This window comes from Hyperoodon ampullatus (assembly GCF_949752795.1).
Source record: "Hyperoodon ampullatus genome assembly, chromosome: 13".
NCBI classification, from domain to species: Eukaryota; Metazoa; Chordata; class Mammalia; order Artiodactyla; family Ziphiidae; genus Hyperoodon; species Hyperoodon ampullatus.
The window spans coordinates 20,444,975-20,466,877 of record NC_136926.1 but is presented as its reverse complement, the minus strand read 5'-3'; the positions used below and the strand labels follow the sequence as shown (position 1 = coordinate 20,466,877).

Sequence of the window (21,903 nt, the reverse complement as noted above, 5' to 3'; positions counted from 1 at the left end):
AAACCATTCACGAGCCGACTCTAGCCTCGCTGACCGACACTACCCTCTCTGCTCTTCCCCGGGGAACGCTGCACACCAGCCACAGTAGGCCAAGCGGAAGACGCTCCCTGTCTCCTCCCGCCCCCGGCCCTGGTGCTCCCTCCCACAACTCCCATGTGCATCTTACCCAGCCAGCCATTCGTTCCCACCTTTAAGGAGACAGCTGAAGCCACCAGCTCCCCTCTCACAGCTAAATCAAGGGCATCCTCTACAGCTAAACCCCAACATTTTGCCAGGAAAGATCTCATCACCCTGCTGGCCACAGTCTGCTCCTAGGTCGGCCTCTTGCCTAGACTGGGAGCCCCTCTCGGGAAGGGTTCTTCCTTATCCCCGCAGCCTGGCCTCGAATTCGTCCAGAGTGGACACCTTATCAGTATCTGCTGAATGCACACAGTTCACTAACAGGTGCTTTCAAACGCATTCATTCCCTCATCTTTGCCCTCAGAGAGAAAACCTTTCTCTAGGTTACCCAGAACCATGGTTAGTGAGCTGTAGAGGCTGCAGAGGGTGTTCCAGCTTCTCAAGCCTTCGCGGGCTAGACCTCATTGCCCGCCCCCCCCACAAGCGCCTGGGACACGAGGCGATGACGATGCTCCACTTCAGGAGAAGGGCTCACGGAGGTCCTGTCACACGGCGAAGGTCACAACATTAGCAAGTGTGGGATCCAGTTCTCCTGACTCAATATTTAATGAACTGTAAAATTGGTTGAACTAGGCTCTGTCATACTAATATAACCTCACCATCAGTTTTCTCATCTGCAAAATGGGCCTATGCCATGGAACCTGAAAGTGTGTTTTGAGGGGTAAACGAGGCCCATGATTCCCAAATGGTGGTCCTAAGACCAGCACTGGAATCCCCTCACGTGACTGTTGAAAATGTAGATCCTGGGGCTTCCCTGGTGGCGCAGTGGTTAAGAATTCGCCTGCCGATGCAGGGAACACGGGTTCGAGCCCTGGTCTGGGAAGATCCCACATGCTGTGGAGCAACTAAGCCTGGGTGCTATAGCTACCGAGCCTGTGCTCTAGAGCCTGCAAGCCACAACTATGGAGCCCACGTGCCACAACTACTGAAACCCGCGCTCCGCAACAAGAGAAGCCACCGCAATGAGAAGCCCGTGCACCGCAACGAAGAGTAGCCCCTGCTCGCCACAACTAGAGAAAGCCCACCCGCAGCCACGAAGACCCAACGCAGCCAAAATTAAATTAATTAATTTTTTAAAAATGTAGATCCTGGGTCTCAATGGGAAGAAAAAACGAGGAGGGGGGCCTGTAAATCTGTGACTTTTAAACGGTACTTAAGTTATCAGATGTGCAGCCAAGTTTGGGGACCCCGAAAATTCCAAGGAAAAGCCTGATACATAGTAGGTGGTTGAAAAATGTTAACATCGTGGGTACAGAACTGTCGGCGCTGGCGGCATTAAGATATACGCTGCTGTGTGCGGTTGGGTAAGTTATTCAACCTCTCAGAGGCTGTTTCCTTATTAGTAAAATGGGTCAAAAATAGAAATAGCCACCTCCTAGGGTTCTGGTGAGGATGATCTAAGTAACGCACTTCCAGGTGCCACACCGACCATCTACCAGTCCTGTCAGCTCCAAACCAGCCCCCACTTTGCCTCCTCTCACCATCCCCACAACCATTTAACCCAGGAGACCCTTTCCGCCAGCCTAGAGGGTACTCTAGCCTCCTAACGGCAGGCACTCACCCCTCCTCAATCCCCTCCCCACACAGAGGAGTGATCCTCTGAATCCAATTACGTCATGCTCTGCTCAAAACGTCCCAATGGCTTCTCATCACCCCTGGAATAAAATCCAAACCTCCCAGGCCCTGCATGCTCTGGTCTCTGCATGCTTCTCCTTCTCCCAGGGGAGTTTAGCTGATCACCCAAGCTAAACGAGACCCCTTGCAATTCCCTATTCCCTTTATTATTTATAATAACCCCACTTATCTCCTTTACTACCTGAATTAAGGTGTGGGATATTTCTGTTTATTTGTATCATTGTTTGCTTGTCCTCTTTTCCAGCAGACATCAGTTTCAAAGGGAGAGGACCATGCCTGTCTCACTAACCGTAATATACTTAGATGTAGCACATCGCCTGACACTCAGTAGATGCTGCATAAATACTGAATGAAGGAATGAATGGAATAGTCCAGCACCATACCCAGCAGTGAAGACACAGCCGGCAGCAAAGTTAGCTCCCTCTCCCTTCCCCCCTCCCGTCTGCTCTCCCTGCCTCTGTCCCTGGAGGCTTCAGGTAAAGGACAAATACCGTACACGGGAGAGGAGAGAGAGCAATGCCCAATGTCATCGCTACTTTATTTGATTAGCTCTGACTCTGGCAGGCGGGACACGTGTGCTGGGAGCCAAAGCAACTGTACCCTGACCTCTGGTCCACATGATCCCATCCTTATAACAATTTCCATGACAACAGCAACAGAAAGCCAAGGCTGTGAATTCTCTTTGATAGGAGCCGGATGCAGAGACGGGGAAGAAGGACTTTCAGAAGAATGAAGCTCTTTGATTCAGCTCAAGGCGCCTTCACTAAACACCACTATTTTCCAAGAACACACATTTTAACCCTGCAGAGGGAGATTTCTCATGAATAATAAAAAAAGAAGAAAGAAGAAAGAAAAGAGGAACAAACAAAACCACTGTGGTTCTTTTTCAAGAACATTCACCTACGGAGAGAGGGGGACTTGGATGGCATCAGGAATATTTTGATGGAAGACAGGCAGAATACAGGGCCTCCTGTCAAGGGGGCCGCATGAACCCAAGATGCCTGAGTGGTGGCTGAGTGCTCAGACATCCTGACTGCCTGACAGAGGAGGCTCAGGGTCCTCCATCCACCTGGTCGGTCAGACAGACAGGAAGGCGTAGGGTGAGGCAAAAGAGCCCCCAGATTCTGCAGTTAGAATCACGAGTCCTGGATTTGAATCCCAACCCTGCCACCTACCTGCTGTGTTACCTTGGGTGCATTGCTTCCCACCTGTGGACAGAACTTTCCCATCTGTTAAATGGGTACAATATCATTTGCCCTCCCCCAGGGGTACCACGAGGACTGAGGGAGGGGACACATTCAAGCACAAGTGATTCTAATGTTCTGACATGGCCATGAAGAGAAATGAGTGACCAACTGTCCTGGTGTCCCTGGGGCTGAGGGCTTGCCCAGGACACAGGACTTCTAGCACTAAACCAGGACAGTCTGAACCCATCACGTCTCCTGAGGTGCTCAGCTCCCTCTTGGCCTCACCTCTCATCCGCCTCCCGTTCTTCTCTGAGGCAGCCAGGGATGGTGGGGCCTGAAGACCCGGGTTTGAATCCCGACTCTGCCACCCTCTAGCTGTGGGACTCTGGGTGAGTCACCTCTCTTGTGAATGGAGATGCTGATCCTCATGTAGGATCTTCATTATCAGCACTATCTGTTTCATATCCAGCCCCGCTGGTCACCATGCACGCACGCATGTACACAGGCACGCGTGCGTGCTGCACTCAGCCATTCTGCCCCAGGGCCCTGATCTGCCCAAAGACTCAAACTCACTCTGCCCTAAAGAAGGGAACAGGACTCCTAAGTCATTTATAACCCCCCTTCCTCATCTACCATATCCATGTGACCCATCCAGCCCCGCAATGCCCTCCACCTCCCTGCAGGTCTGTGAAAGTCAGACATCAGGGCTGTGGCCACGCCCATCTGGGTGCGAGGACCATTCTCCCCCTGCTGGCCGCAGCATCCTCCCTATGGGGTTCTGAGAGGACCCCGTGACACCCACCTGGCTTTGCACTTTCTCCAGCTCCTCCTTGCTGACCGACGTCTTGCTATCCTTCATGGTCCCCAGCAGGAGCTGCACGTCTGACAATAGTGCATGAGTCCTTCTGAGGTCCCTCCGAAGACGCTTCTCCACATCAAAGTCCCGATGGCCGATCTGGAAGCCAAGGGAAAGCTCTCGTGAGCTAAGATGACAAAGTAGTGGCCAGGGTCCAAGTTCTCTGGAGCCTGGCTCCCTGAGTTCAAATCGTGCCTCCACCACTCACACTGTGACACCTTGGACAAGACCTTTCTCCTCCCCAAGCCTCAGCCTCCTCATCGGCAAAACAAGAATGGCAGCATTATCTTTGATAAAGGAGGCAAGAATATACAGTGGAGAAGAGACAGCCTCTTCAGTAAGTGTTGCTGGGAAAACTGGACAGGTACATGTAAAAGTATGAAATTAGAACACTCCCTAACACCATACACAAAAATAAACTCAAAATGGATTAAAGACCTAAATGTAAGGCCAGACACTATAAAGCTCTTAGAGGAAAACATAGGCAGAACACTCTATGACATAAATCACAGCAAGATCCTTTTTGAGCCACCTCCTAGAGAAATGGAAATAAAAACAAAAATAAACAAATGGGACTTAATGAAACCTAAAAGCTTTTGCACAGCAAAGGAAACCATAAGACCAAAAGACAACCCTCAGAATGGGAGAAAATATTTGCAAATGAAGCAACTGACAAAGGATTAACCTCCAAAATTTACAAGCAGCTCATGCAGCTCAATATCAATAAAACAAACAACCCAATCCAAAAATGGGCAGGAGACCTAAAGAGACATTTCTTCAAAGAAGATATACAGATTACCAACAAACACATGAAAGGATGCTCAACATCACTAATTATTAGAGAAATGCAAATTAAAACTACAATGAGATATCATCTCACACTGGTCAGAATGGCCATCATCAAAAATCTACAAACAGGGCTTCCCTGGTGGCGCAGTGGTTGAGAGTCCACCTGCCGATGCAGGGGACACGGGTTCATGCCCCGGTCCGGGAAGATCCCACATGCCGCGGAGCGGCTGGGCCTGTGAGCCATGGCCGCTGAGCCTGCGCGTCCGGAGCCTGTGCTCCGCAACGGGAAAGGCCACAACAGTGAGAGGCCCGTGTACTGCAAAAAAAAAAAAAAAAGAAAAAATCTACAAACAATAAATGCTGGAGAGGGTGTGGAGAAAAGGGAACCCTCTTGCACTGTTAGTGGGAATGTAAATTGATACAGCCACTATGGAGAACAGTATGGAGGTTCCTCAAAAAACTAAAAATAGAACTACCACACGACCCAGAAATCCCACTATTGGGCATATACCCTGAGAAAACCATAATTCAAAAAGAGTCATGTACCAAAACGTTCATTGCAGCTTTATTTACAATAGCCAGGACATGGAAGCAACCTAAGTGTCCATCAACAGATGAATGGACAACGAAGATGTGGCACATCTATACAATGGAATATTACTCAGCCATAAAAAGAAACGAAATTGAGTTATTTGTAGTGAGGTGGATGGACCTGGAGTCTGTCATACAGAGTGAAGTAAGTCAGAAAGAGAAAAACAAATACTGTATGCTAACACATACATATGGAATCTAAGAAAGAAAAAAAAAGGTCATGAAGAACCTAGGGGCAAGACGGGAATAAAGACACAGACCTACTAGAGAACGGACTTGAGGATATGGGGAAGGGGAAGGGTAAGCTGTGACAAAGTGAGAGAGTGGCATGGACATATATACACTACCAAACATAACATAGATAGCTAGTGGGAAGCAGCCGCATAGCCCAGGGAGATCAGCTTGGTGCTTTGTGACCACCTAGAGGGGTGGGATAGGGAGGGTGGGAGGGAGGGAGACACAAGAGGGAAGAGATATGGGAACATATGCATATGTATATGTATAACTGATTCACTTTGTTATAAGGCAGAAACTAACACACCATTGTAAAGCAATTATACTCCAATAAAGATGTTGAAAAAAAATGGCAGCAACCACACAGGGCTGCTGTGGAAATTAAACAGGTGTTTAGCCCACAGCATGACTCATAGTAAAGGCACGACAAATTTGAGCTGCTGTCATGACTGTTATCACAGCCTGTAAGGATCCAAAGTTACTCTGTCTCATAATCTGTACCACAGCCATCACCTTGCAAGAGCTTACATGTCAGGCGAGGCCCTCTGCTGACAGAAGTCAGGACAGCAGTTACCCTGGATGGGCAGTGACTGGATAATACAGGAGGGGGGGTTGTTTGTGGTGTTAATCTGGGTGCAGGCTTTAAGAGCTGATGCAAATTCAATGAGCAGTGCAGGTGGGATAAGGTGTGCTTCCCTGCATGTATGTTGCATATCAGTAAATGGTGTTAGAAATACCTGTGTTGCTTTTGAAGGTCTAAACCAAGCTTTTCTGTCCCTTGAGCGCGTCTCTTTTGCTCGTATAAAGACAGGCCATTTTCTGCAGAGGGACCTTGCCCAGAGGTCCCTCCCCCAGGATCCTGTCCTCCGAGAGAGTAGTCACGGGGCTCCTGAAGAAGCCGCAGCCTGGACTTGGCACGGGGAGGGCGAATTAGATTCGTTAACAACTCCCAGGGGCCAACAGTACAGGCCGAGACAAACCAAGGGAGGTGCAGAATCAGGTAGGGGCCCGATGAAACCCTGACAGCCCACGGTCTCCCCTAGAAACAGAACACGTACTTCAAAAGCATTGGGGTTAATGTCTCGGAAAGAAACTAACAGCCCCTTTCTCTGCAGGAGACCAGAGGAAGGAACATGGCACCACTCATCAGATGGGTAGTTTTCAAGAAAATGGGGTGCAGATGTGTCATCCATGGAACCCAGTTTCTACACCCCTGGACATCTGGGCCTCCACACCAAGTGAAACCAATTCCTGGATGCTCAGAATGCCCTGGAATATTCTAGAAAGAACTTGGGATTTAGAATGAGGTGGCCCAGGCTTGAAACCCTGGCTCACCACTTGCTGGCGGTGGGACTGAGGCTGAGTCGTGCCACCTCTCAGAACCTGAGTTTCCACATCTATTAAGGAAGAGGTAAAAAAAAAAAAAATCCCTATCCTCCATGTTGTGATAAGACAAGGATCAGATGTGATAATGAATCGAAAAGCACCTTGTACGCTGTCAAATGCTTTACAAATATAAAAGATTATGAGTACTGTCTGATGACCTGGAATGTATTCCTCTAGACTTTGTGTTATTATTCTACTGCCAGTTCTGAATTCTTTGAAAAATGAGTTGGTTCTTAGAATATAGCCTCTTAGTTCTCAGATGTATTGCTTTGTTAAGTTTAAAATGCTGAGGTGTATGTGTGTGTGTGTATTTATATATATATATCTCCTCCTGAGCTGAGGAGCTGAGGACTGGGCATGGTGCCAGGCCCTTTGTCACATATTACTGCATTTTACTCCTGTGGTAGTCTCTTTAAAATGACATTATTATTATTGCCTTTATTAAAATAATAATAGCTTACATTTTGGGTTTGCTAAGTGTCAGACACTGTTCTAAACCCTTTATGGGTATGAACACATGGAGTCAGCATGGTGAATCTATGGGGTGTGAAGTATTATGATTCCCATTTTATGGATGATGAAACTGAGGCTTACAAAAGTGAAGCAGTTTGTCCAAGATCACACAGCTAATCATAAGTGGCAGAGTTAGGATATGAACCTAACTTTTCTGACTGCAAAGAGGTAATTTTAGTAAAATATACAATAAAAGAGGTTATGTTTTGCTCTTTAATTAAAAAAAAAAAGAAGGGTGTTATGAAGGCACAGAGGAGCATCCCAGCCAAGGCTGGGACAGGACTAGACACAAGTCTCAAGTAAGCAGGAGCTGGTTATGTGAGGTGCAGGAAGGCGCACAGCTGAGAAACCATCTTGAATGTGCGGTTCTGGGTGATTAGCATGAGGGTATATAACACAGGAATGGGGCAAGTCACAGAATGAGAGAAGTTCCCTGGGGCCAGCTCACGTCTTGTGAGCTGTGTGGAGCTCTTCAGTATGTACTGTCATAGGGAAATGGAGGCACAACCAATAAAACAGAGAGGGTAAGTGATCAGTCCAAGGCCACACTGCTCCTAAGTGGTGACCCAGGGACTGGAACCCAGGCAGCTCAGTATTAGAATTCAAGTCTCTAACCATTGCACCAGAGTGCCTGGTGAAATCTGAGCCGGGACTTATTAACTCGAGAGCCCAGATTCTTTGCCATGATTACACTCAAGCAACATGCTTTTGCACCTTCCTCATTTTTGTATCTGCTCGTGCTCTGCACACATCCTAAAGTGCCTTTAATTCTCCTGTGGGGCAGGTCACCATCAGGGACATTCAGGATGACCCCAGCCTTGCTGCCAGAAAGACTCTGAAAATGCTGGCACCACCTCCTTTCCAGAGGGATCACTGCAAACAAATTCACAACAAAACCTCAGACCAAGTCATCCTCCCCTTCATAATAAATTGCTATGCAAGAGGAGGGGAAAGAAAAAAACCCCCAAAACTCATTAGGTTAATGGGAAATAAATGTCATTCTGCAAGTTTACATTTTGCAGCACAAAGATTCAAATTTAGATAAAGCTGGTGAATAATTAACCAATAAAACTAAATGATGTTTAGTGTTGTTGTGGGAAACTCTGTTCCAACCTGGATTGTTTCACCATTTATCATTAAGGGTAAATTGTTTGGGGCAGTTGTTCAATGTCTGTCATCAAAGAACTCTCTAAGCACTTTAACAAATGATCTAAAAATGTTATTGGGGTAATCAAGCCACTTTACAGATGGGGAAATTGAGGCTGAGAGAGAGAATGTACGTAGCTGAAGGTTGCACAGCAAATTAATGGCAGATCTGGATTGCCTGATAACATTAGGGAAAAAGATGGTCCAGAAAAGGATAATTCTAGTTAACTAAAACCTTAATCACTTTTTAAGCAGCATGGTGTTAGATTTAATTTAAAAAAATACAGGTTTTCAAATAATATATTGATAGACCTCACTTCGAATTCACGTAGGCCACTAACAACCTTTATGATCTTGGGCAATGTGCTTTACCTTTTGAGCCTCACTTGATTCATTTATATGAAGGAACTGATAGTATCTAATAGAACAAAAGAGATCATAGAAGACATTATCAATCTACCCCAAAGCAGGAAAGGAATAAAGGAAGAAGCAAAGAAAGGGGGCAATAAACCAAAAAAATTAAACACAAAAGAATAGAAATAATTTCAAATATATCAGACATTATATAAATGTAAATGAACTAAATTCTCCAATGAAAAGTTAGAGATTAAAATATTGCATTAAAAAGTATCCATCTGTTTAAGGGACACACACAGAGAAAGGTGAAAAACAAAGAGATAAAAAAGGTCCTGCGGGCAAACTAAAAGAAATCGCACAAAATAAAATATGGCAAAAATAATTCACAGAGAAAAAAGGGACACCATACAACAATTAGAAAAGAACAATGTACAATGTGCCAAGGAAATAAAACAATAACAAACTTAAATGCACCTAAAAATATAACCTCAAAATATATAAAGAGAAAACTATAACACAATTATAAGCAAAGTATATCCCCATGTACCACTATAATTAATAGAAGTATAGAAAAATATTCTACTTATAAGAGCCACAGAAACTACAAGATTCCTAGAAGTAAATCTAACAGAAAAGCTCAAGCCTTATATGGAAAAAAATAATAAAATATACAATAAAATAAATATTATTATTTATTATTATAAGGTATTAATTTATAATAAAAATAAAATATATTTATGAAAGCCATAGATACATGAAGAAACACAGCATGCTCATGATTGCAATACTTCAATATTAAAAAAATATGTCACTTGTTCCCAACTAACTTACAAACCGATGCATCTGAAAATCCCCACCAGGCTTTGTTACGGAATCTCTATAAGAAGATTAAAGGATCGCAAATAGATAAGACAATTTTAGAAATGAGAAAGATAATCTGTTTACAAGTTATCAAACCCAGCCATTACGACCACATGGTGCAGGAACTGAAGAATAAACCAATTAAACAGAATGGGTAGCCCCCAAACACAGCCATACATATATGGAAATTGTAGAAAAAATTACTCACGAAATAAAACAAAGGTCGTCTATATCGGGAAAACACAGATTCCTACCTCACACATACCAAAATAAAATCTAGATGGGACTTCCCTGGTGGCACAGTGGTTGGGGGTCCGCCTGCCAGTGCAGGGGACACGGGTTAGAGCCCTGGTCCGGGAAGATCCCACATGCCGCGGAGCAACTAAGCCCGTGCGCCACAACTACTGAGCCTGCGCTCTAGAGCCCGCGTGCCTGGAGTCCATGCTCCGCAACAAAAGAAGCCACCACAATGAGAAGCCTGCGCACCGCAATGAAAAGTAGCCCCCGCTCCCCGCAACTAGTGAAAGCCTGTGCGCGGCAATGAAGACCCAACGCAGCCAAAAATAAATAAATTAATTAATTAAAAAATAAAATAAAATAAAATCTAGGTGGGTTAAAGGCCTAAAAATGCTCAAAACTTTAGAAGTTTTCAGAAATATGGTGAAATATCTTTATGAACTCTGTTAAGGAAAGAAACCTTAAAAGAATCAACCATAACTGATGAATAGGACTATATAAAAACACTTTTTATTAAGTAAAAAACATTATAAATAAAGTGAAATGATTATCTATAGAGTAGGAGATATTTGCAAAATATACAATCAAAAGTGGATTAGCATCTTGGATAAGGATCGTGAATAATGAATAGAAAAAAAAGGTGAAGACAAAACACTATAAACAGGCAACTCACATAAGAGAAAACCATAATAAACGTGAAAAATGCACAACTTCACTAGTCATGAGGGACAAGCAGCACAACTTAACACTCAGTAACTGGTAAAGATCTTTAAATGTCTGACAGTGCCACGGGTCGGTGGGGGGATGTGTGGTAGCAAAGAAAAAACTGCTGATGACAATGTAAACCGCCACAATCACTTTGAGGAACAATCTGGGCAACATCTAATAATTCCAAAATGGTACATTCCGAACAGCCAGCAATTCCTCTTCTAGATTCATACCCTGGAGAATCTCTTTCCCACGTGCCCAGGAAGACATGTATAAGAATATGCACGGTAGCTCTGCGTCCTAGAATGGAAACAGCTAAATATCCACCAACAGAAGAGTAGGATTAAAGAAAATGAATACTGTGTAGCAGTTAAAAAAGAACGGATTAGAGCTACATGTATTATCACGGAGGAATCTCAAAAACAGAGTACAGAAGGGGAGTAGTAGAAGTAAAGGCAGAATCACATGTACTGTGTACAGTTAAAGTTCAAATACACACGCAGGGGAATTAAAGCCTCCAGCCTCAGGAGAACGGTCCCCTCTGGGAGAGAAGGACGAAAAGATGGAAGGATAAAGGGATGGGAGACGAGGAACAGAAACCAAGGGGCCACCAACTGTTTCTGAATTGCTTTGCTTCCTTAAAAACATCTGAATCTGATGTGGCAAAATGTTAATTTATGTGAACCCTGTCCTCTTGATGCACAAGCATCAATTACTCTGTTCTACTTTCTCATGTGTGTGGCAAATGTCTTACTAAAACATTTAAAAGTATCCAATGTGACAAGTTATTCAAAGGCTCCAGCTTGGTGACTAACACAAAATTAGCTTCTCATTCACTTAAAGTTACCTTCTCCTTGCATGTAAAACTTACAATTTTAGCAGTATTTATAAAAACCTTTCTTTACGGGATTAATTCCTTTGTTGTCTTAAACAGACCATGCTGGATAGAAGGCAACCTTCTCCCAACAATTTCCAACTATCATTCTAGAATCAAATCCTGGGGTGTTCTCTCTCGTGCTGATGCCAAAGGGAGAGAAGCCTCAGTGGCTCTGCACTCAGTGGCCCCAGTTTGCTTGGCTGAAAATCCAGAAAACCCAAAAAAGGAAGATCATGTAGTCCTCCCACTGATGTCCTCAGCTTCCGACTCTCACTCTCACGGCTGTAGGGGTCCCACTCTAGAATTCACTCATTTACTCAATTAAAAAAAACAAAACACAGTGAGCCCTTATTTGTCCGAAGCCTGGCTGCCCTGGATGACCATTTGGAGGGGGCCCACATGCCTCTGTGAACAAGAGGAATGACTGTGGGAAGGTTATTGACAGCGAGATCGTTACTAATTACAAGATAATGAACACAAGTTAAGCAGATACGTTAAAAAACACTCCTATGATACTTAAAAAGAAATCACGGAAGCCGCCAGCATCCCTCTCCAATGTCGGGGTTTCATGGAGGAGCGATTCCCCCCAACTCTGATACCGGGAGCTGGCTCTGGGCGCTGCTGGCTGCTTCCTTCACAGCAGTGGTTGTCTGTAAAGAGGGAGGTTGATTGTGTCCTGGAGGAACATGTGGTAACGTCCACAGACACTGCTGGTTGTTACAACTGGGGGAGATGCTTCTGGCATTTAGGAGGTGGAGGCCAGGGATGCTGCTCAACAGCCTAAGATGAGACAGTGCCACCTCCCCCCAGCACCCCGACCCCCCCACCCCCGCACACCCGGCCACCAACAACAAAGAATGATGCAGCTCAAAACGTCTGCAGTGCTGCAGCTGACAGCCCTGGTCTACGGCGACGACGGCAACAACCCCACAAGGCTCTGCTCTCCAGCAGCTCAGAGCAGTTCATTAGATCACTCACAGCCAAGGAGACAGAAGTGGCCCAGCTAAGGGTCTAAAGCGCCATTGGCCTGACTCTGCCTTCAGCAAAAGTCTGTTCTCACGAGGCCAGCTCTGAGCACAGCAGCCATTCACAGTCACCCCATCAAAGCAAAGGCTGTCTACACTCTCACCCCGACAGCGGCTGAAGGCAAGGCGACCTCGTCTGTCACGTGTGGCTGGGCCCACTCTCTTTATTCTCAAGGGTTCTTCCAAGAACCCTGCTGTGTGAAGGCTCCCCCCACGGAAGGTCCCCTCTGAAGAGGCAGTGCGTGAGGGCAGAGACAGAATTGGTGGAGAAGAAGGTGCCTGGGAGGAGCAGGTGGAGGCCAGCTGAATGGTCTACCCTGGGCTGGTCCTAAGACCCCTCCAGCTGGTCTCCCCAAGAATCAGCTCTCTAACAGGGCCCCCGGAGGCAGGGAATGCGCTTCCCAAATTCCTGCTGGTGTCTCCCTCTTACCTGATCGCACAGGGTTCCGATCAAGCCTTCTAAGTCCTGCTTCTCATGGAGGACCATCTGCTTCTCCTCATATTCTTGCTCCAGCTGCATTTCCAGTTGGCGGAGCTGTGGGCACAAAGGGCAGACGCGGGCATAGGATACAAGAGCTCTACCCGACAAACCCCACGAGGCAGGGACCCTCTGGAGGATGGGGTGGGGGAGGTGGAGTTCATGGCCCCTTGCCCAGTTCCACAACGGCTCACCTAGCAGTTAGGAGGGGGTGTCTCTGTCAGAGAACTTGGGAGCCTAAAAGCTCAGGAGCCGGACAACTACGGGGAGAGCTGGCCAATTATGGGGAGTCCCCTGCCATTCACTGTGAAGTTCCCACCCCCAGTTCCCTTCCCATTTCCTAACACATGTCTCCTTCCTCTGCCACGACCCAGCTTGAATAGTTACAAGTCTTGGCACTCTAACTTTTTAAGACTCTGCACTACATTGTATCCAGCATAATAAAATGCATTCACCTTGCTTATTAAATACACTGTGATACAACAACAACAACAAAAAATGTTGCATTTGAGATTATTTGGTGTTTGGACTGCACGTTTGTCTCTCCAAAATTCCTAATCCCAACGCGGTATTATTTGCCGATGGGGCCTTCGGGAGATAGTGAGGTTTAGATGAGGTCATGAGGGTGGAGCCCCCATGCTAGGATTAGTGCCCTTATAAGAAGAGACACCAGGGACCTTGCTTCCTCTCTCTCTCCACTGTGTGAGGACACAGTGAGAAGGCAGCCGTCTATCTACAAGCCAGGAGCAGGGCCTTCACCCCACACCAGATCTGCCAGCACCTCAATCTTGGACTTTCCAGCCTCCAGAACTGTGAGAAATATATGTTTGTTGTTTAAGCTCCCCCCACCCCAAGACCCCAGTCTATGATATTCTGTTATAGCAGCCCAAACCCTTTGGCTACGAGCAACTCATTTAGTTTACAATTGGCTCTGATTTCTCGGTAATCACCCAGTAACAGCAGGCACTCCCTACTAAAGTGGACGCCCCACTATAACGGTGCTTTGCACATCCTCTTCTGCACCAGACTCTCTCATGTGTGTTGTCTCACCCCTTCCTCCTTTCTCCATCCTGTGCTCTCAATGACCTTCTTTCACAGATGGGCAAACTGAGTCAGAGAGCGGTCCTGAAGCATAGACTCCTACATCAACTGCTGCTGAGAACAGTCAGCATTCTGTCTACTGGCCCCAGCTCTTGTGCCACACCAGACAGCCATCAGCATTCCCACCCAGGTCTCTAACGATTGATTTCCTGTCATGGTGAGAGACAAACTGAGCAGAGCAGTCACTAGATGTGCAGTCAATGTTAGTATCTGTCACAGGAGAAAAACACCTTTCTCTGACCTCACCCTCCCCCTTTATAAATCTGTCCATGGAAAAGCCTCAGGAGGGTCTGTCTGGGTCACATCTCCAACTCATCAGGGTCCTGGCTCAGGGCACTCATGATGCTCGGAGGCACTCTTGGAATGCACTAGAAATTGTGCTCCCTTCACCTGAGGGCACATGGGCAGGGACTGGGGGCTTCCATCTCCTGACCCATGTAGAGAAAAAAAGTACTGATGGATGGTCATTTCAGAAGAAAGTTCATTTCAAAATTTTCTTTTAAGAGTGAGAGACACAAGGCACTCTGCTCACACCTGCTTAAAATGAAGACTGCAAAAGCTAAATTTGTTTTGAAAAATATACAATAAAAATTATGCATCAAGCAAGGCAAAGTTTTCTGAAGTGTGTTCTGTAGAACATTTCCACATAGTGTTCACACGTATACTGTGTGTGTGGTGGGGGAAGGGAGGCAAGTCCATGCTAGAATAAGTGTGGGAGCCACTGAGTTAATAGGGTCTTCCATGCAGTACTTATCAGAGCCTTTGGTGAGTTCATCTGCAGGAAGTGCTAAAGGATGCAGCACTGCCCAAGGTTGACTTCCATCAAGTGCTTCCTAAATGGCCTTCCATAGTCCAAACATTTGCAAAATTAAAAAAAAAACTTTTTTTTTTTTTTTTTGTGCGGTATGCGGGCCTCTCACTGTTGTGGCCTCTCCTGTTGCAGAGCACAGGCTCCAGACGCGCAGGCTCAGCGGCCATGGCTTACAGGCCCAGCCGCTCCGTGGCATGTGGGCTCTTCCTGGACCAGGGCATGAACCCGTGTCCCCTGCATTGGCAGGCGGACTCTCAACCACTACGCCACCCGGGAAGTCCCTAAAAAAACCTTTTAAAATCTAGTTATTTTGGTTAAGAGATTGGGCTTTGGAGTCAGACAGGCCTAAGTTCAAGTCTGAGCTCGTTTACTTCCCAGTGAGGTAAACCTGGGGAAGACCCTTCACCTTTGGGACTCTAGTTTCCTCATCTGTAGAACCAGGACTATAAACCTTACAGAGTGCTTATGAGAATTAAATAAGCTGACAGACATAAAGAACCCAGCCTAAAACATGGTGCCCACTGGGTATTCAAAGAATCTCATTCATTTCTCCCAAATATGCAATAATGGAAAATAAGCAGAAATTGGCCCCTCAATGATAATTCCCAGAACTTTACAGTTTATAAGGCACCTGCCATTCTTTCATCTTATTCTCACAACAGTGTAGGTAAGGTAGAACATTTTCTCGTATTGCTCCCATTTTGTAGATGAGAAAACTGAGTCTTAGGGAAGTTACAAGACTTACTCAAGGGCACACAGGTCTGGTTGAACCTAAAATCTATGACTCTTCTTTTCCAACTCTGGGGAGTTCTGGAGGGCATGCACTTGGCCCCTTGGGATGATCCATGTAAACACCCAGAGGGGCTGAGCTCTAAAGGGGCCCCAAAAGGAGTATCTGAGGAGCAGGAAGGGCAGCAGATGCAGCAGCACCAACCACTGGGAGTGGACAGGGGCTCAGCTCTTACTTACTCCCGTCCTCCCCCAGAGCGATGACACGGTGCCGAGGCGACCCCATCTGCCCAGGACCTGCTCACTAGAGTCCCGTCTCCGCTGAGGTCCTGACACCACTGAGGCCTCCTCCAGCCCCGCCCAGGATGATGCTCTTGCGGGGATCAGCAGAGCACCAAGTCCCTGAACCCTCCTTCTCTTGGATGGATTAGTCACACCCAAGAGCAAGGCAACCACCACGTTTGTTCCCTGGTTCCTCTGGAAGGATCAGCTACCTGAAAATCCACACACACACCGGTATTGCTCATAAGTTTCCAACCATCAAGGGTTCCATTACAAAGCTCTGTGCAATAGTTCCACATCTGTGATCTCCTTGAATCTTCCCTGTGACCCTGCAGGAGGCCATCATTATCCTATTTTACGGATGAGAGAAGTGAGGCTTATTAGCAAGGTTATGTGATTTCTCCAACGCCCCACAGCTGATAGCGGATGGAGTTGGGACTTGATCCAAGCCTCTGTGACTCCAAATAAAGTAGCAACACTGGCCTTTTGTGTGTCTTATAAACTGGCTCTGAGTGACTAGCGGTGGATACAGAGAATGGAGTGTAGTTTAGTTGGAGCTGAGGGTTTAAAATCACTTTCCCCAAATCACACAGTTGTTAAGCTGGAAGGGCAAAGATTCAAACCAAAAGTCTATGAGTTCCAGCACCCATGCTCTCAGGTCCTGCAGTTTGGAGGTCTCTGTAGAGACTCTGTTTAGGGAACTAATAATCGGAGTCAACCTTGGGAAATGCTACTCGGCCCCTTCTTGGAGATTCACAATGTACCCAAGGCTATGAAAGGCCCACAGAGATCCTACCCACACAAAACCTGTTAAATGAGACTTAACCCAAAGCTTCTCAGCAATTCCATTTTAAAGATTCATCTCACATTCACATCAGTGAATGCATCCGTAAGGAGGTTTGTCTCAGCACTGACCATAAAAACAGAAAATCCTAAATGTCCAATGACAAGAGAATTAATGAGAGCACATGCCTAAGGTGGAATACTTTTATAAGCCATTAAACATGTAAATTAGATCTGCATTTACTGACATGAGAGGAGGCCCAGGACAAACTTCCGAGTGAAAACAGCAGGCTTCAAAGCAGCATGACCCCATTTAGGTAAAACGATATCTCTACAAATATGCACGTGTGGGTACAATGAAAGAGCAAGAGGAAAGAACATTTAAAAATAGTAATAATGATGGTGCCTTGGTGGTAAGATTTCAAGGGTTTACTGCCTTCTTACACACTGTCTGAAATGTCTGCAAAGAGCTTGGATAAAATGTAAGAAATGATATGCAAGGCAAACAGCCAGAAGGGACTGGTCCCTTTCTTGAAACACATAAATCCTTACCCAAAGCATCAGTCACATGGCACTGTGGGCTCTTGGTAGAAATCTTGGGGTAATTATGCTAGACAGTTTCAGAGCATCGTAGTTAGGACAGGTAGGTCTGCTCCAGCACCCTTGAAAGCACTGAGGAAGCTAAGGTCTCAGGTGGTTGAAGAGACCGTTCCCAGGCCCTGGGATTCCCCTCACTCTAAGGATGAGGTACCCAGACTGACCCTGCCGGGACCCCAGGACACAGCTGTGCTCGTGGCTCACATACCCGCTTCTGGCAGGACTGGCGGATGTCCTCCATCTCCTCCTCCTTGTCCTCTCGGTCCTTCTGGTGCATCTGCTTCATCCGTTCAATCTCCAGCTCAAACCGCTGGCGGAGCTGGGGGTGGCAAGGACAGCGCGTGAGGGTGACCCACACCATCCATGTCGTTCTTAGCATTTCAGCTGCACTTTTCATTTTGGGACTGCATGGATGAGAGTCAAGTTATCCGCCCCCCATCCCGCCCCAGGCACCCAGGGAAGTCAGAAATGGTAGATAAATAGCCCCAATACTGCCTCTATCCCTTCTGTGGTCATAACATAACGTCACGAATCAATCACACTCTTTGCCACTGAGTTTAGATATCATTTTGGAATCCCGCTCAACACTCTCAGGATGAAACGAATTTGTCATCCCTGGAGCAGGCATCAGGGAAGTTCTTCTAGATGGGCGGATAGGTGGGTGAATGGATGGTAGAATAAAAGTTTACTTATGAAGACAGGAAATCCTGGAGAGGGAGATAACTTGCCCAAGATGCTACCTTGACAATTCACTTTGCCTTTGATTAGTTACCTTGCTCTGTAGAAAACAGCCTTCTTAAAATACATTTGTGAGATTTAAATGAGATGACATATAAAGCACTTAGCACAACGCCTGGCACAAAAAGATTACATTTTCTTTCCCCATTATTTTGAAAACAGAGTAAGGATTGGCCCCTCCCTTCCCGGAAGCCTGACATAACCAAGAACTGTGTTCCCATTAAGGAGATGAGCCTTTTCAATGAGAGCCTCCACCACCTGCTCAGGGCAGGAAAAGAGCTGCGTGTGATGTTTAAGCTGTGCCATCTTTCAAAAAAGGCTCTAGAACTGGAGGCAGAAGTCATGGGACCCAATTCTAGTTCAAGAGTTTACTTTCTTGATTTTCATAATTGAGAGACTGATCCAAGCTCTTGCTTGTCAAGTTTTGTGGCATATTAGAATTACCTGGTGCTTTTTTTAAAAAAAATTTCAATTCCAGGGCTTCACTCTAGACCTATTGGGTCAGAATCTCCTGGATACGGGCCTCAGGAACGTATACTGTTAAGCTTTCATTGATCTATCCTCTTCAGTGCTGTTGGTCATGGAGCAGCATGGAACCCATCAGTGCAGAGGGTCAGACTGTAGAAACTACAACGTCCTGACCATTTGCTACTCTGCCCTGGCACCTCACAGCAAGCTTTCATGAGGCTACAATTGCTGCCTCTCTAACATGGACATGCAGTCGAAAAAAGACAACTGTGGTCTTTCCCAACGTTGATGATATTCTCTACTACATAGGACTGTGGTGAAGAGGAAGAATGGTGTGCCTCAGAGCCCCTATTGTAGCTCCCGGCAGAAAGCAGGCTCACTTTAAATGCCAACTTCCTTCCCCGCCTCCTTTAAAATGACAGAGGTTATGGGAAGATAATCCAAAATGAGGAGCATTTAAAGCAAGTAAACGTAATCTTTCTTTTTCATTTTTTTCCTAGCCTCTTGGACACTCCTGACATCTGCAATACCATTTATGTCAAGCTTATATGAGTTAACATAAAATTTCCTGGAAAAAGTGCTATGTTGTAATCAATAAATATCTCCTGGATGTCTACAATAGCCCAGTGCAGTGTGAGGTGATGGGTGAAGCTGAAGATGGATGAAAGGGTTGAGTCAGCTTCGCCTCCTGTGTAAGCTGACGGTGGTACTGGGAAGCTGCATTCAGCCTCGGGTCCCTGAGGTCACCGTAGCACATTTCTGCTTCCGAGCACCGAGTGGTCCCCTGGTGGCATTTTCAAGAGGTAACACAACTTTCCAAAGTGCTCACTCTATTCTTGACTCTGGGTTGCTTTGTGACGCTGTTCTACCCTCTACGTCCCAGAACAACCTGCACAGATATCCCAGCTCCCTCATGAACCTTCACAGATTCACAGCTGGGGTTAGGGGGAGGCTAGGGGGTTGACAAGGCTCTGACTTCATTGTACAGATGAGGAGACTAAAATCTAGAGAAAATAGGGGGCTCGCCTAACATCACACAGACCCCATCTGCATGTGATCATCTTGCAGTTCCTTAAATGCCACGTGACTCCCCTGCCTCCAGGCCTTTGCACTGGCTGTCCCCCCTGCCTGGAACTCTCCTCGTCAGCCAACTCAGACTCATCCTTCGGCTTTCAGCTTCAGTAAATATCACTTCCTCCAGGAAGTCTTCCCTGACTGTTCCAAACCTGCTCCCCAAACCAGATCTGCAAGTTAAACCTTCCCATAACACTCAGCATAACTATAACCTTCAGCAGAGTGGAGACCACATTCGTCTTGCTTACAGCTGCTTCCCTAGCATCCACCCTGTGCCTGGCACACAGTAGGTGCTTAATAAATATGGGTTTGACTGAGTGAGTAGAGACGCTGTTTTCTGAACCACTCCAGACTGTCCCTCCACGCCTGCCACATCCATGTCTCAATACTCAGCAGACTCCATCCCGATGGAGGGGGGTAAGTGAGAAGCAAGGGCCAGCACCCCAGCCTCCCCCCGACCGCCCCCACTCCCTCACCCCACTTCACCAGAGCAGCTCAGTTTATTTGCTTTTACGTATTCATGCTGCCTGGTCAGATGTTCTTGAAAAAGGAGTTCCAACCTTAAAACCATTTCAACATAATTACCCCTTATGAAATCCCACATGAGAAAGTTTTTTAGAACTAAGCATCAAGAAAAGCCTTGCTTCCCCTTGAAAACGTAGCTTGTTTTTATCTTGGGGATGATAAAAAAGCATGTAACTCACATTTCCTTTTTCTCTCTGGCCACCAGGAATTTTAGAGCTAAACCTATTAAGTGTGTAAGATCGTATGTTCTGCGTGTCTGCTTATTCATTCACCACACCACCGTTCCTTAGCACCGGTTTTAAATTGTGTTTTTCTGGTTTGGCTTATTTTATTTATTTTTCTATTTTATTATGTATACATCTTATAAGCTGCCTCGAATTCTTTGGGGAATGAGTTGGGCATATAAACAAACAAGCAGACAAAATATTCATCAGGTGCTTCGTTGAGGGGGCTGGTACTAGAGTACTGGATTCCTGCCTTATTCCCCTCAGTTATTTTGCATTTTCCAAAGATCAGGGCTCCCATGTCCCTGGAGGCTGTGCACAGCACAGGTATCCGAGGCACTGTGGAGTCAGATGGCGCAGGCTTCAAATCCAGTCCCTGCCATTTTCTCCCTGTCCCTGAGCCTCAGTTTCCACATCCGTAAAGTGGGGATAATACTAATATCTCAGCATATAAATTTCTTGTGGAGATTGATGAGGTGAGATGTGAGGAGAGCTTAGGGCTGAGTCTGGTACACAGACAGTGCTCAATAAACACCAGATATTGGGTCAACAGTTATTTAATGAGTACCAACTATGCACCGGCCTCATTCCAGGCTCTGGGGATGCCCTGATAAGCAAGATCAACCAAAAAGTCCTCCTGTTTCCCTGAAACTTATATCCTAACGGGGGAGAGAAGCATTGAGCACATTTTTTTAAAGCACTATGGCATATGATGGCAGGTGCTATGAAGAAGAACCAAACGGCTAAGGAGCGGCGTGGAGGTGGGGCTGTTTTCAAGGAGATCAGGGCAAGCTTCTCGGAGGAGCTGACATTGACGCTTGCAGGATGGTAGGAGGGGGCTACGTCACGAAAGGTCTGAATGTCAGATCTAGGGGGGTTGAGGTTCTCTGGGGTACTAGGGAGCCACAGAAGGATGAGGAGCAGCTGAGTGAGGCGCCTGTGTCGTATTTTGATAACAGCCTTCTGCACTGGAGTCAGCATGGGCCAGGGCATCGCCCTGGACAGGACCTTCCTACCTGCTCCAGCTGCTTGATGGTGTTTTCCTGCTGGCTGTGGATTTTCTCTTGCTCGAGGGCACTGGATTCTAGCTTCCAGAGCCTCTCCTTCAAGCCCGCAATGCAATTCTCCCCCAGAGAGGGTGACCCCAGCAGCTCCTGCTTCTGGGCCTGCAGCATCTCCACCTCCTGCTTCAGCTGCAAGGTTTCTTGCTCCTTTTGCTACAAAGTGGGCAGAGATCCGAAGTCACGTGACCATACTCCTGCTCCCCCGGGACACCTCTACAACCTGCGGGAGGGCGCTTTCCACTGTTTAGTGCACGTCATCTTCACTGCCACCTCCACCTGGATCTCGCGGCCCCCCGCCATGCCCCCTGTGGGACGCCAAGGGCCCTTCCCTGGGACAGCTCAGACAGGCTAGGGTGGGGAGTCTGTGGGAAGCAACGCCCTTGCCCCTAGAGCTAGACCTCAAAGCACCAACAGGAGGTGTTTGCCCCATTTGAAAGCTGTGTACCT

The 21,903-nt window shown here is 46.6% G+C and overlaps 1 protein-coding gene across 2 annotated transcripts in view; it reads right to left on the bottom strand.

Moving 5' to 3' along the window:
• Positions 1–21,903, bottom strand: part of MYO18B (myosin XVIIIB) — a gene marked incomplete at both ends in the record, with an annotated part of 226,000 nt that overhangs the window by 78,759 nt on the left and 125,338 nt on the right. For both annotated transcript variants that reach the window (XM_079717540.1, XM_079717539.1), the window contains 4 exons: positions 3,805–3,957; positions 13,013–13,117; positions 17,572–17,682; positions 21,409–21,609. In XM_079717540.1, coding sequence (XP_079573666.1) covers positions 3,805–3,957; positions 13,013–13,117; positions 17,572–17,682; positions 21,409–21,609 — 570 coding nt within the window. The remainder of the gene's footprint in view (positions 1–3,804; positions 3,958–13,012; positions 13,118–17,571; positions 17,683–21,408; positions 21,610–21,903) is intronic.